At 62.1% G+C, this 13,033-nt stretch overlaps 3 protein-coding genes across 3 annotated transcripts; all 3 read left to right on the forward strand.

The window, feature by feature from the left end:
• Positions 1 to 881: 881 nt before the first annotated feature.
• Positions 882 to 3,005, forward strand: LINJ_01_0520 (putative fatty acyl CoA synthetase 2; the record flags this gene model as incomplete). The annotated part of the gene is made up of 1 exon (XM_001462628.1): positions 882 to 3,005. One exon carries the CDS (start codon positions 882 to 884, stop codon positions 3,003 to 3,005), a length of 2,124 nt encoding a protein of 707 aa, XP_001462665.1.
• A 3,341-nt stretch (positions 3,006 to 6,346) lies between these two features.
• On the forward strand, positions 6,347 to 6,586 carry LINJ_01_0530 (putative fatty acyl CoA synthetase 2; the record flags this gene model as incomplete). The annotated part of the gene is made up of 1 exon (XM_001462629.1): positions 6,347 to 6,586. One exon carries the CDS (start codon positions 6,347 to 6,349, stop codon positions 6,584 to 6,586), a length of 240 nt encoding a protein of 79 aa, XP_001462666.1.
• A 924-nt stretch (positions 6,587 to 7,510) lies between these two features.
• LINJ_01_0540 (putative long-chain-fatty-acid-CoA ligase) lies at positions 7,511 to 9,658 on the forward strand (the record flags this gene model as incomplete). The annotated part of the gene is made up of 1 exon (XM_001462630.1): positions 7,511 to 9,658. The coding sequence occupies one exon, from the start codon at positions 7,511 to 7,513 to the stop codon at positions 9,656 to 9,658; it is 2,148 nt and encodes a 715-aa protein (XP_001462667.1).
• Positions 9,659 to 13,033: the final 3,375 nt, after the last annotated feature.

Consider the following 13,033-nt stretch of genomic DNA (forward strand, 5'->3'; position numbering starts at 1 on the left):
AGCCGTCTGCCCACCGCGTACGGCTGGCAGACTCGCCCGTGTGTCGGCGGACAGGTGTGGGCTGACGCAGTGACGAAGAGAGTTTGCGGGCATGAAGCCACGTGTGTACCAGCTCGCTTATTAGTCGAGCCGACGACTCGGCAGGGATGCATTCACGCCTCCTGCCTCATCCTGCCTTGGCTGTGCTGCGGTGATGTCGAGCGGTGACCCCCTGGACCTCGCCAGATGGTGTTGGTTGTCCGGGTTCCTGGACATGGCCGTGGCGCCGCAACGGCGGGTGAGCCCCGGCTGTGCGCGTGTAACGGCTGACTTGTTCGTAAGTAGATTATGAACAAATTGAGCCATAACAATCTTGTAGAGCCCACCACCAACCACCACCCAGCCAGTCAACCCATCACTGCTACCCCTTCTCCGCCATTGTAACCCGTCGTGCAACGTCCCCGTGACTGGGCGTGTGCCGGTGGGTATCGGCGGCTGGAATGTGCAGTACACGGAGAGGAGGCGATTCGAGGTTCGCAAGGATGCTGAAGCTGCATCATGACGCCATGCACGCACACACGTGCTCCCACCCCAAAGTCGCGCGAGCTGGATGGCTTGCCCCGTGGCTTGGCGTGGCCGCATCTCGTGTGTCTGGGCGTGAATAACGGGGCGCTTGCCCGCTACAGTGATGTATGCCTTCGACCTCTCCCCCCTCCCCTTCTCGCCTACCGACGCCACCTCCACCAACCACCACGCAAACCTTCGACTCGCGCGCTCATGGAACGCTTCATGGCTCGTCGCAGTCCTACCCACCCCTCACCTCCCTTCAAGCGGGCTGACCATCTACATTCGCCGTACACACGCACGCAGACTGCACTGACTCGCCCGCCGCAACAGCAGCCATGGACATCCCCTCTCACTGCAGCAGCCTGGAGGCGACGGTGCTCCAGCTGATGGACGACGCCAACGCGCGCCGCGTCGTGCCGGACCCTCGCGCGATGCGCTACCAGCAGATAGGCGACGAGAACGTCGCCCTCGAAGGCACCGAGAGCGAGAAGAGCACGCCGATCTACCGCCAGGCGAAGGTGACGGACGCGATGCAGCGCCGCCTAGAAAACGAGTGGTACAACGGGCCCAACTTCGTGCAACGCTTCGAGTCCATGTGCAAGTCGCGTGGCAGCAAGCGCGCGCTGGCCTACCGCCCGATAAGTCGCGTGTCGCATCAGCTGGTGAGGGAGCCGGAGAGCGGGCTGGAGCGGCTGTTTGAGGTGACATTTTACGATGCGACGCAGTACTTGACGTATGATGACGTGTGGACGGTCGTGCAGAACTTTGGCCGCGGCCTGCGCGAGCTCGCACTCACTCCTGACTGCAAGGTCGGCATGTACCTCGAGACGCGCTGGGAGTGGCTGGCGTCGGCGTACGGCGTGTGGTCGCAGAGCATGGTGCTCGCCACGGTGTACGCGAACCTCGGCAAGGAGGCGCTCAGCGAGGCCTTCGCGGAGACGAGTTGCGCCGCCATCGTGACAGTGGGCGAGCGTGTGCCGTCGCTCATCGCCATGATGCGGAGCGGTGCGATGCCGCACTGCATCCTGATCTACCTCGACACGCTGCCGGAGGGCATCGATGCGGCAGGCGTGACGCTGAAGGCGTGGGAAGACGTCGTGAAGGACGGGGCTCTCTCGAACTACCCCGTCAACCTGCCGACGAACAACGATGACGTGTCCCTGATCATGTACACGAGCGGCACGACGGGCGGGCCGAAGGGCGTCATGCACACGTACGGGTCGATGACCGCGGGCATCAACGGCATGGGTGGCCGCCTGAACGAGTTGTGCGGCGGCGTTGAGCCCGATGAACGCTACTGCTCCTCCCTGCCGCTGGCGCACATCTTCGAGTTCACGGTCACGAACGTCTTCCTTGCGCGCGGCTGCTGGATCGGATTTGGCCACACCCGCACACTGTTGAGCACGTACGCACGTCCACACGGCGACCTCGTCGAGTTCAAGCCAATCTTCTTGATTGGTGTGCCGCGCATCTTCGACTCCTACAAGAAGACGATGGAGGCGAGCCTGGCACAGCGCGGCGCGCTGGAGCGCCAGATCTTCGAGCACGCCTTCGCCTCCCGCCTCAAGTACCTCCACGCCGGCATGGAGACGCCGTTCTGGAACGAGGTGGTCTTCGCCCCGCTGCGCGAGATGGTGGGCGGCCGCGTGCGCAGCATGTTCGGAGGCGGTGGCCCGATCAGTGCGCCAACGCAGAACTTCATGAACGTCGTCCTTGGCGGGTTCATTCAGGGCTACGGGCTCACCGAAACCGTCGGCAATGGGCCGAAGCAGCTTGTCGGCGACCTCGAGTCCGCGTGTGTCGGTCGGCTGGAGATGGCCTGCGAGATGAAGCTGGTGGACACGCCAGACTACAAGCACACGGACACACCGGAGCCGCGCGGCGAGGTGTGCCTGCGCGGTCCCATGCTCTTCAAGGGCTATTACAAGAAGGAAAGCGTCACCAAGGCCGCCATCGACGCTGACGGCTGGTTCCACACTGGCGACGTTGGCGCCATCGCCGACCGCGGTCGGCTGCGCATCGTCAGCCGCATCAAGTCGCTGGCGAAGAACGCCCTAGGTGAGTACATCCCGATGGAGAACCTGGAGTCCCTGTACGCGCAGGTGAGCCTGTGCGTGCCGAACGGCGTGTGCGTCGTTGTCCACGCTGCCAAGTACTACGTCTGTGCCATCGCGTGCACGACGGAGAGCAAGGCGATGGTGTTCGCGCGGCAGCACGACATCCAGTGTGAGTGGCCGGCGATTCTGAAGAACCCCGACTTTCAGAAGGCAGCGACGGAGGCGTTCCGCGAGCTCGCCATAAACGCGGGCCGTGGCAAGCAGGAGATTGTACGCTACGTCCACGTGGTGGGGGATCAGTGGACGCCGGAGAACGATATGCTGACGGCAGCTGGCAAGCTGAAGCGCCACGCGGTGGCGGAGCGCTACAAGGACCTGATCTGCTCTCTGTACGTTGACTAGCGGAAGCACGAGCCACGCAGCAGCGTCCCCCCCCCTCCCCTCTGCAGCTCGCTTGGGGTGCCCTCCTCATCTCTTCCGTGTTGTGTGCTCTGCGCCGCTCCCACCCGCGTTCTCCTCGTGTCCACGCGTCGGGGGCGGGGGGGAGGGGGGGCATCTGCGGATACCGACACACACACACACACACACACACACAGGTACAGCGCCGCACCGTGCCGCTCTGCATATGCTTTTCGTTGTTGTTTATTTTGGTTTGTTTTCTCGGCGCTGGGCTCGGAGACGCGTTCCACCAGACGAAGTCGCTTTTCTTCTCCCTCACGGTCCGCCCTTCGTGCGATACATCATCCGCGCGGCCGACTGCGCGCCCGGATCCCCGTGCCTGCGAGGCGGGGCAGTGGTGCCGCGGTGTGCATGATGCACCACGTCGAAGGCACGTGGGCATGACATACCCTTTTTTGCGTTCTTTCCCTTCCTCTTTTCGCCCTTGACGACGGGGTGGGGCGGCGGCGCACAGACACACACACACACACACACACACACGCACACACCTCCGTGCGTGGGGGGGGGGGTACCTCAGGCTGCAGGGCGCCCACCCACCCACCCACCCACCCCCCACTCCTCCCTCCGCCGTCCCGGCCCATGCCAGAACCACCTGTGGTGGCGACCAGGGCCGAGCATCTGTGACGTCAGGGAGTGCCCCGGCAGAGCGCGAGTTAGGGCTACGGACGTCAGCGGCCATGTCGTGCATGGCGTTGCGTCGGGGCCACCCGCGACAGTGAGCGCAGGTTTGCACCGTCCATATGATGGGCAGAGCGTGTCAGCGCGGCTCGAGCGCATCGCGGCCGGCCCCTCACACTGGCCTACCCGGGGGTGGGGGAGGGGCCTGTGGAAGGGTTATTGAGGGCTGGCGTAGAGTCGGCGTTGGCGTGATGGGATGACCTCACGCCTCACGGGTGCGCAATGGGCACCCAGCGAAGACAAGATTTACGAGCTTATCCATCCGTATACTAACCAACACATGTTTCTACGTGTATATGTACTCTATGAGGGGAGGGTGGAGGGTGGAAAGAGAGAGAGACAAGGGCCGGAGCGGTGATGTACAGTGCCTCAGCCCCCTTCACCCTCCTCTTCTTTTTATCCGAGGCCAGCTGCCTCTCTCCTTTCCTCTGTTGCGGACCTCTGTGTGTGTGTGTGTGTGTGTTTCTATCTTCTCTCGGACCGCTTATGCGGTGTTCATCGACTTTCTTGCGTTATCGCTGGCGGAACGCCAGCGCCCACATTTTTTTTGTTCTAAAACCTCCTCCGGTGATGCGCGCACGTGCGTGCGTGGGCATTGCCGTTCTGCTTTCCTGCATAAAGTGTGTGTGTGTGTGTGTGTGTGTGTGTGTGTGTGTGTGTGTGTGCGTGGCAGCCCTCGCGCCCCTCCTCTGCCCATCATAGACTACGCAGAGGAGGGGTGCTACGCTCTCTCTCTTTTTGTCTAAGTTTTGGCTTTCCGCTGTTTTCCGGCCGCCCCGCCGCCCCTTTATTGTGATGCACATCATGCAGCTGTGGCTGTGGTGGTGGTGACGGTGGCGGTAGCGAGCGCCAATCACGGCAGCGGTGTGATGCGCACGAGACATTCTTCATGCCTTTTCGCGCTGTCTCTTTCGGCGGCACGCGCCTCGCCGATCTCTCGTCGGACTTTGCGTTGTTGTTGTTAGCGCACAGATCAGCCACTGTCCGTGTTGTGGTGGCGCCTCCATGGGGCCTGCGCAAGCCGTCCCGCTCGCCCGCCTGCTTGCTTTTCGGTAGATCATGGTGTTGCTTAGTAAGCACAACCCTTTCCGCGCCCGTGTACATATATATATATATATGGGGGAGGGGGGGTCGGGCGGGCATGATTGGTGAGGCCCTCTGCACGCATACCTGTGCCTGATGCGGCCTGCCTGCTTGCCTGCTCTCTCTCTCTCAGGCGCGCGCCCGCTTTTTTCTTTTCGGTGCGGCTGTCGTAATGAGGCGGGTGGGGCGCCGCTCAGGTGCGTTTTTGGCGGCTGGTCGTGGCAGCCGCGGGCAGTAGCTAACGCACTGAGGCACGCAAAACCCGCGCGACGCCGTCCATCCATCCACCACACGAAACTGAAGCAAAGGCGCTCAAAATCGAACGGGTGAAGGGGGAGAAGGGCGCAGACAGCCAGGCGCCAGTGGGCGCTGCAGGGCAATGATGGAGAAGCAGAGGAGAGCGGTGGAGGTGACGCGACAGGAAGGAGGGAAAGGAAGGGGCACACAACACGCCTCCGCTCGGCGTCGCTGCACCACGCCCTGGCGCTCCGCTCGACTCGCCGCGCCCCTCCCCCACCCCTCTCCTCCCGCGCCAGTGCATCGCCTCGACAAGAGAGGAGGGGGAGGGGGGGGGGGGGCGGGACATCGTTGGACAACGGAGGCAAAAATGAAGCATGCGCGGCGTTCATTGGCAAGGGGTGTCGTGCGGAGGCTGACGGATGCTGGCCCGTGTGCGCGTGTCTCGTGGTGGCAGTGGCAAGCGTGATTGCTGCTGAGCGGAAGGGGTGGCAAAATGCGCCTTCCCCCCCCCCCCGGGTGAGCCGCGGCACGTGATGGCGGACCACGTAGGGACCTGTGAGCCTCCTCGATGGTGCTGCCACAAGTGCGTTGGTGGCGCATACGTGGCCCAGACAAGCTGCACAGCACCACCTCCTGCTTCGACAGCAAGCACCCTCCTCTCGAGCCACAGACGCACATGCGTGCTTGACGGGTGCTCTGCCCTCCTCTGTTGCCGTTGCTGCGGTTCATCGCGTTCGGGTATTCATCTCTCTCCGCCTGCGCCTGCCTTCCCACCTCCACTCCTACCCTCAGCACATGATAACGCTTGGATTGCCCATTCGGGCAACACCGAAGCCCCTTCCCTCCCCCCACGCCACACAACGATATCCGTATCGCGTATACTGAGCATCATTGCTGCCACAACCGCCATCACCGTCACGACGGCGCCTGCTCTCCGTTGCCTCGCGCCCGCTTCCCAAAAAGCCGGTCCGCTGCACCTCTCACATCAGCGATCACCGCTGTCGCTCGCGCACCTGCGTTGAGCTGATTCTCATGCTCCCTCTTCTGCTGCCATGCTTGGGGAGGGGGAGGTCACGGGCGTTGGCCGCTGAACATCGTCGCCGTCATGGTCTACGTGAAGTAAGCTGCTTGTCCTCCGAGCACACGTAGCGAGCATAGACCCATTCAACAGCTGAAGGGCCGAAGGGCGTCACGCACACGTACGGCTCGATGAGCACGGTCGGCTGCGCATCGTCAGCCGCATCAAGTCGCTGGCGAAGAACGCCCTAGGTGAGTACATCCCGATGGAGAACCTGGAGTCCCTGTACGCGCAGGTGAGCCTGTGCGTGCCGAACGGCGTGTGCGTCGTTGTCCACGCTGCCAAGTACTACGTCTGTGCCATCGCGTGCACGACGGAGAGCAAGGCGATGGTGTTCGCGCGGCAGCACGACATCCAGTGTGAGTGGCCGCCATGCCAAAAGTGGTATGCGGCGCGTCGGGTGATCACTGGACGACGGAGGAGCGAGATCGTCTACGACGGCTAAACAAGCGAAGGGAAGGGTGCTGCTCACCGTGTGGTTGTACGGCATGCGAAGCAGAACAGACCGAGAGAGAACAAGGGCGGTGGGGGGTATGGGGAGGGGAAAGAGGGGGCTGACGGCGATGTGGGCCGGCACGACGAGGCTCATTATGATCCGTGGCGATGTCTCCGCCGGCCCCCGCCCCGCTCGAAGACCACACCACACTGCGGCAACGACCTCATGTCCTTCTTCCTCCCTCCCCCCCCCACCTCTCTTTGTTGTTTGCAGCCGCAGAAGCCAGCTGGGAGCGGCCAAGGTGAAGGGGTCGGCGTTGGCTCGCGTGCGGCGGTCTTACAGGACGCTCTACCGAAAGCAGCAGCCGCAGTCGCGGTTGTTAGCTGTGGTGACTGTCCCCCTCCTCCACCCCCTACCCGGGCACTTCCTGTTGCTCGTCCATTCCACCAGGAATGGACGGCGGATGTGAGCGCCTTCGCCTGGACACACATACACACAGAGCGAGCGCGGCGTCATCAGCCGCGCTCTCTCCGTCTCCATCCAAGGAGTCGGGATGCGCGTGCATGGGCCGATATGCCACCGCATACTTCATCACGTCCTCGTCCCTCTGGCCATCATCGCTTGGCCGTGACTCACATGCTCTCTTCCCCGCCCCCCTCCTCCATCCCTCCCTCTCTCTCTCCTCGTCCGTTACACGCATCAAACATGCGCGCGCACGACGCTGCTGCACAACACAGAAAGCAGCAACACCCCTCCCCCTCATCCTTCCTCCCTCCCTCCATCGCCTCAAAAACCAAACGCAGAACACGCACGCCGATACACCCCGCGTGAGTCGCTGAAGCGTCATCCTCCCCCTCCCCCTCCACCCACTCGCTCCCTCACGAGCGATCGACGTCGATACGCCCACACACGATCAACCCCTTACTCGCGGCGATGGGCGCGTGCGTGGTCTCTGTGATGGCGAAGCGCAACGCGGCGCAGGTGATGCCCGACCCGCGCGCCGAGGAGCTCGAGCGCCGGCGTGCCGAGTGCGGCGGCAACTTCGTGCAGCGCGTGCCCGGCACGGAGAGCGAGCACGCCTCGGCCATCTACCGCATCGCCGGAGTGACAGCGGAGCAGCACGAAGCCATCCTCGCGGCGGCCGCGGCGAAGCCCACCTTTTACACAACGCTGATGCGCCACTGCGCGGAGCGCACGGACCAGCGCGTGCTTGGCTACCGTCCCGTGAAGTGCGTCACAAAGGAACCAGCGCCGTCGACGTCACGCGGCAGCACGAGCGAACCGGCGAAGAAGGAGCGGCTCATGAGCATCACGCACTTCGACGAGGTGGTGTACGTCACCTACTCGGAAATGGAGGAGCGCATCTTCCACTTCGGCGCCGGCCTGGCCGCCCTCGGCGTCACCGCCAACGGAAACGTTTCAATCTACCTCGACACGTGCGTCGAGTGGCTGATCGGCATCTACGGCATCTGGTCCTGCAGCGCCGTCGCCGCCACCGTCTACGCAAACCTCGGCGAGGCGGCCCTGGCGCACGCGTTGCACGAGACGGAGAGCCAGGCGATTCTGTGCGGGTCGGCGAATGTGGCGAATGTGCTGAAGCTGATGAAGAACGGGGTCATGCCGCAGGTGCCGATCATCTACGTCGGCACCCTGCCGGCTTCGCTCGACACGCACGGCGTGCAGGTGGTGAGCTTCAAGCAAGTGGAGATGATCGGCGCAGCGCACCTCGAGGGTGGCGCGGCGAAGGGCACGGGGCCGTTGAACGACGACGACCTGGCATTGATCATGTACACGAGCGGCACGACCGGTGACCCGAAGGGCGTCATGCACACGCACCGCACGTTGGCTGCTGGCCTGCACACCCTCGAGCCGCGCGTGGTCGACCTGCTCGGCCAGCCGCACTCCGACGACGTGTACCTCTCCTACCTGCCCATGGCGCACATCATGGAGTTCACCATCACAAACCTATTCATCTTCCGCGGCGCCTTTATCGGCTTCGGCACGCCGCGCACGCTGACGGACACCACAGCGCGGCCGCACGGCGACCTGCTTACGTTCAACCCGTCCATGCTCGCTGGCGTGCCGCGCATCTTCGACACGCTCAAGAAGGCCGTCGAGGCGAAGCTGCCGCCGGTGGGCACGCTCAAGCGACAGGTGTTCGACCACGCCTACCAGAGCCGGCTGGCGGCGCTGAAGAAGGGCAAGGACACGCCGTACTGGAACGAGAAGGTGTTCGCGGCGCCGCGTGCCGTGCTCGGCAACCGCCTACGGATCATGCTCAGCGGCGGCGGCCCGCTGTCCGCCGCGACGCATGAATTTGTGAACGTCGTCTTTGGCCGCGTGGTGATTGGCTACGGGCTCACGGAGACTATCTGCGTCGGGGCGATTCAGATCCCCGGCGACACGGAGACGAACGTGACGGGCTTGATGGAGCCCGGCCAGGAGATCAAGCTGCTCGACATTGACGAGTACAAGCACACGGACACGCCCGAGCCGCGCGGCGAGATGCTGTCTCGCGGGCCGTACCTGTTCAAGGGCTACTACAAGCAGCCGGAGCTGACGCGCGAGGTGCTGGACGAGGATGGCTGGTTCCACACCGGCGACGTTGGCAGCTTTACCGCTGACGGCAAGATGCGCATAGTGGGGCGCGTCAAGGCGCTGGCGAAGAACTGCCTGGGCGAGTACATCGCGCTGGTGGCGCTGGAGGCGGTCTACTCTGGCAACGAACTGCTGCAGCCGAACGGCGTGTGCGTCCTCGTGCACCCAGACAAGCCGTACATCACAGCTCTTGCGCTGACGGACGAGGCGCGTGCAACGAGCTTCGCGGCGAAGCACGGTATCGAGGGCACGTACCCGGCCCTGCTGAAGGACCAGCGCTTCCAGCAGGCGGCCGCGATTTCGATGGCCGACACGGCACGCGCCTCGAACCGCGCGTCCTTCGAGTGCGTGAAGCGGGTGCGCGTCATCGACGACGAGTGGACTCCGGAGAACGAAATCTTGACGGCTGCCCAGAAGCTGAAGCGCCGCGTCATCGATGCGCAGTACGCACAGACGATCGCAGAGCTCTTCACGGATGATTAGCTGCGTCGACGTGTTTGTTTGTCTGTCTGTCTGTGTGTCTGTGTGTGTGTGTGTGTGTGTGCCTCAGGGACTAAGTGTGACGGAGACGAAGAGAGGGAGAACCGCTAACGCGAGCACAACACGCCATCCAGCGGTGCAACGGGCCGCCGTGTCCGTGGTGCATCCGATCCGCCGAGTTCCGCAGTGTTACATGCGGGGGTAGTGTCTCTCTCGGTTCTCGTTCTCTCTGCCCCCCCAGCCGCCCTCCTCCCACCCGCAACACATACATACACCGCGGACCTCTTTCTTTTCCTTATTGACCCCCCCCATGCCCTTGACGCGGTTGCATGCAGGCATGTATATAATATGTATATATGTATATATAATAATATAAATCACATGGTCGTATCCCTCGTACGCACATGTACACATATGTATATATATATATATATAGATGGGGGTATATGCGCTCTATATGCAATATATATATATATATGTGTGTGTGTGCGTACGAGGGATAGAGAACGATATATTTACTATTATCTTCCACTAGGTTTTGGCTGTCGCTTGTCAGTGCAGGAGGAGCCGTGAATGAAACACGTTTTGCACCACGGCTGTCTCTCTGTCTCGCACACACGCACACAAACTCTCTCTCGATCTCTTCACTAGCTTGTTCGTTTATTTTTTTTTTTGGGGGGGGGTCTTCACAGTTACGCGCTCCTGTGTGCGTGTGATCACTCTCACACACCGATCGTGTATTCTGTGGTGTCTTTACTATGAAACGACTGCTGATGTTGTGTGGATGCGTTGTAGCCGGGGGTATATCCCTCGCTCTCGCTTTCTCTTTTTCGTTGTTGTTCTACCTTTCTGTGTCATGTATGTATGCACGTGTTTCCCCTTAGCCTCTGAGCACGTCTCCCTTGTTGCTGTTTTGTTGTTGTGCTCGATGACGCCTGTGCGTTGGTGTGCATCTGTCAGCTGTCCCCTTCCGTTGCGGCTGCTGCTGGTATATCGCCTTTGCACTTCGCGTCCCGGCCTTTTCTCGTTTCTCTTTTTTTTTTTAGTTGCGCTCGTGACGCCCCTCCCCTCCCCCCTCCCCCACCCCACACTGCTCGACTCTTCTTCTTTGTCCATCGGCACACGCACACGCACACACACGTGGATGCGTTCTCCGTGCCGGTTGCGTGCGCGCGCACCTCTGCGCGCACACGCAACTGAAGAGAGAAGGTGGGGAAGAGAGAGAGTGGCGTGAAGTACAAGAGAGCATTATAAAGACCCACACACACGCGCGCGCACATCAGACATCAGAATAGATGAAGCAAATTCACAAGCAGCGGCGTTCGCGAGCGCGAACCTGTCGCCCTGCCCTCCCTTCCAGCTGTTCCTGCGCTCGCCTTCCTTCCTTCGTTTTCCTTCTTCTTGTGCACCCATGGAAGGCCTGGCCAGCATCAGTGTCAGCGTCGTCACGCCAGCACTGTCTCCTCGGTGCGTGTGTCTTCTCATCTCTGCCCGGCCACCCCCTCCATGGCGCCGTTGCCTATTCCGCTCCTGTCCTCGTTGAGCACGCAGATCCAGGACAAGTCTTCGTGGTGCGCCTCAGAATGGCACGATGGCTTGTCGTAAAAGGAGAGAGGAAGAAAGAGAGAGAGAGAGAGAGACACGACCAGCGCCACCGCCCACCCCACCCCCGGTGGTTCACCCCGTTGCGCCTCCGAATCCCCACGGGGTGGTGAGGCGAGAAGTCAGGGGTCGGGCACGCGCTGCAGGCCCTTGTACGGACTGGGCAAGTGGCCGCCATCGGTGAAAACGCGTCATGCTCGTCTCCTGAGGGCCCAGGGACAGGGCCGCGATGTGCGCGTTCTCGTGATCCAGCAGCCCACCCCCTCCTTGCCTGCATGACCTCTTGGGCCTATCCTCTCCTCTGCTCGCACAGCATGGCAGCTGCAACGCACACGCACGCCCCTCTCGCTCCCTGCACCCTCTCTCTCCCCCCTCTCTTTCTGCAGACGATGCGCCAGCTCAACGGAACGAGTGTTTTAGGCTCATCGCTTCACCAGTCACCACCCCGACAGAGACCGCCACCGTTGTCAAGCGTGTTGGGTGCACCGAGTCCGGCAGCAGGCGAGTTCAGACGCCGCCTTACACTACGTGAGAGGTGAAGGGCGGACTAGGCAGCAGAGGCACTAGCGGGCCGAAGAAGATCCTGGCAGCCCTCTCCGCGCCGAGGGGCAGCACCAGCCGCGAGAACCCTCAAAGAGCTCTGAAGGCAGGGCTGCCCGTCGAGTGGTCCGGTGATCGGCCGTACAAGAGACGATAGTGAGCTGCTCACAGGGGTGGAAGCTTGCCACGCAGGAAGACGACACGCCACAGAGCTGCCTTTTCTTCTGCTAGAGTGCATATGCCAACGTCGCTGTGTTTCACGTGCATGCGGGCTGGCAGCTTCTCCGCTTGATGGGCCTGATCGTTTGCATACGATGCGCACGGCGAGCGTGCACTCAGCCGACACACACCGCCTCCAGAACCTTTCAGGTTTAGACGTGGAAAGAGTAATCCTTCGTTGGCAGGCTTAGGGAGGTCTCTCACACTCCCACGCAGCTGTGCCGGGCCGCGGCCCTCGGGCTGGAACGCGCGGAGGTGCTGCCTGTGGGGGGGGGGGAAGGGGAGGGGGCTCGAGGCCGCAGCCCCCCTAGCGAAGAAATAAATATGTCGAGCGCGAGCGAGTCGCGAGACGACGCACGAGCAGCAGCAGGTCACACACGTTTTTTTTTTTCGTTCTTCAGTCCTCCACGCGTAGCCGGGAGATCAGCGAATTGTGTTCTGCGCATGCCTCTTCTCTGCCGTGCAGCATGCGGTCACTGCCACTGCACCTTCCTCCTCCCTCTCCTCCACCTCACCGTTACTCGGCGGCTCCTCGATGAGCGCGTCAGTCGTCATCTGCGCAGGCACGTAGACACGCTTGCGAGGATGAACTTGTTTGCATCGTCGTCTGTGCGCGTGCCTGTGTGCCGTGCCGTGAGCCATGTTGGTTACGCCTCTTTCGTGGCGTTGCTCTCTCCCTATGTCGTTCGGGCATTCTATGCTGGAGCAAGGATCGATTTCCCCTCCCCCTCTTCCCCTCCCCCCTCGTGCTCTCCTCCCTCCACACGGACGCGCGCACACACATACACACACCTACACCCGCGCCTCCGTCTACCTTTCGTCGTACGTGTGTGTCTGTGACTGTGTGTACATGTGTGAGCGCTGCACACCACAACACGTGCAGCCATCCAATCAAGCACAGCTACCCACACACACACATGCACACACACACACATGCAACGAAAAAAAAAATTCATTCCTGTAGTCATCACCGCACGCGCGCACCTCCTCCCTCCCTCCTTCCCTCCCTCCCCGAGT

Source organism: Leishmania infantum, chromosome 1 (assembly GCF_000002875.2).
Source record: "Leishmania infantum JPCM5 genome chromosome 1".
Lineage (NCBI taxonomy): Eukaryota > Euglenozoa > Kinetoplastea > Trypanosomatida > Trypanosomatidae > Leishmania > Leishmania infantum.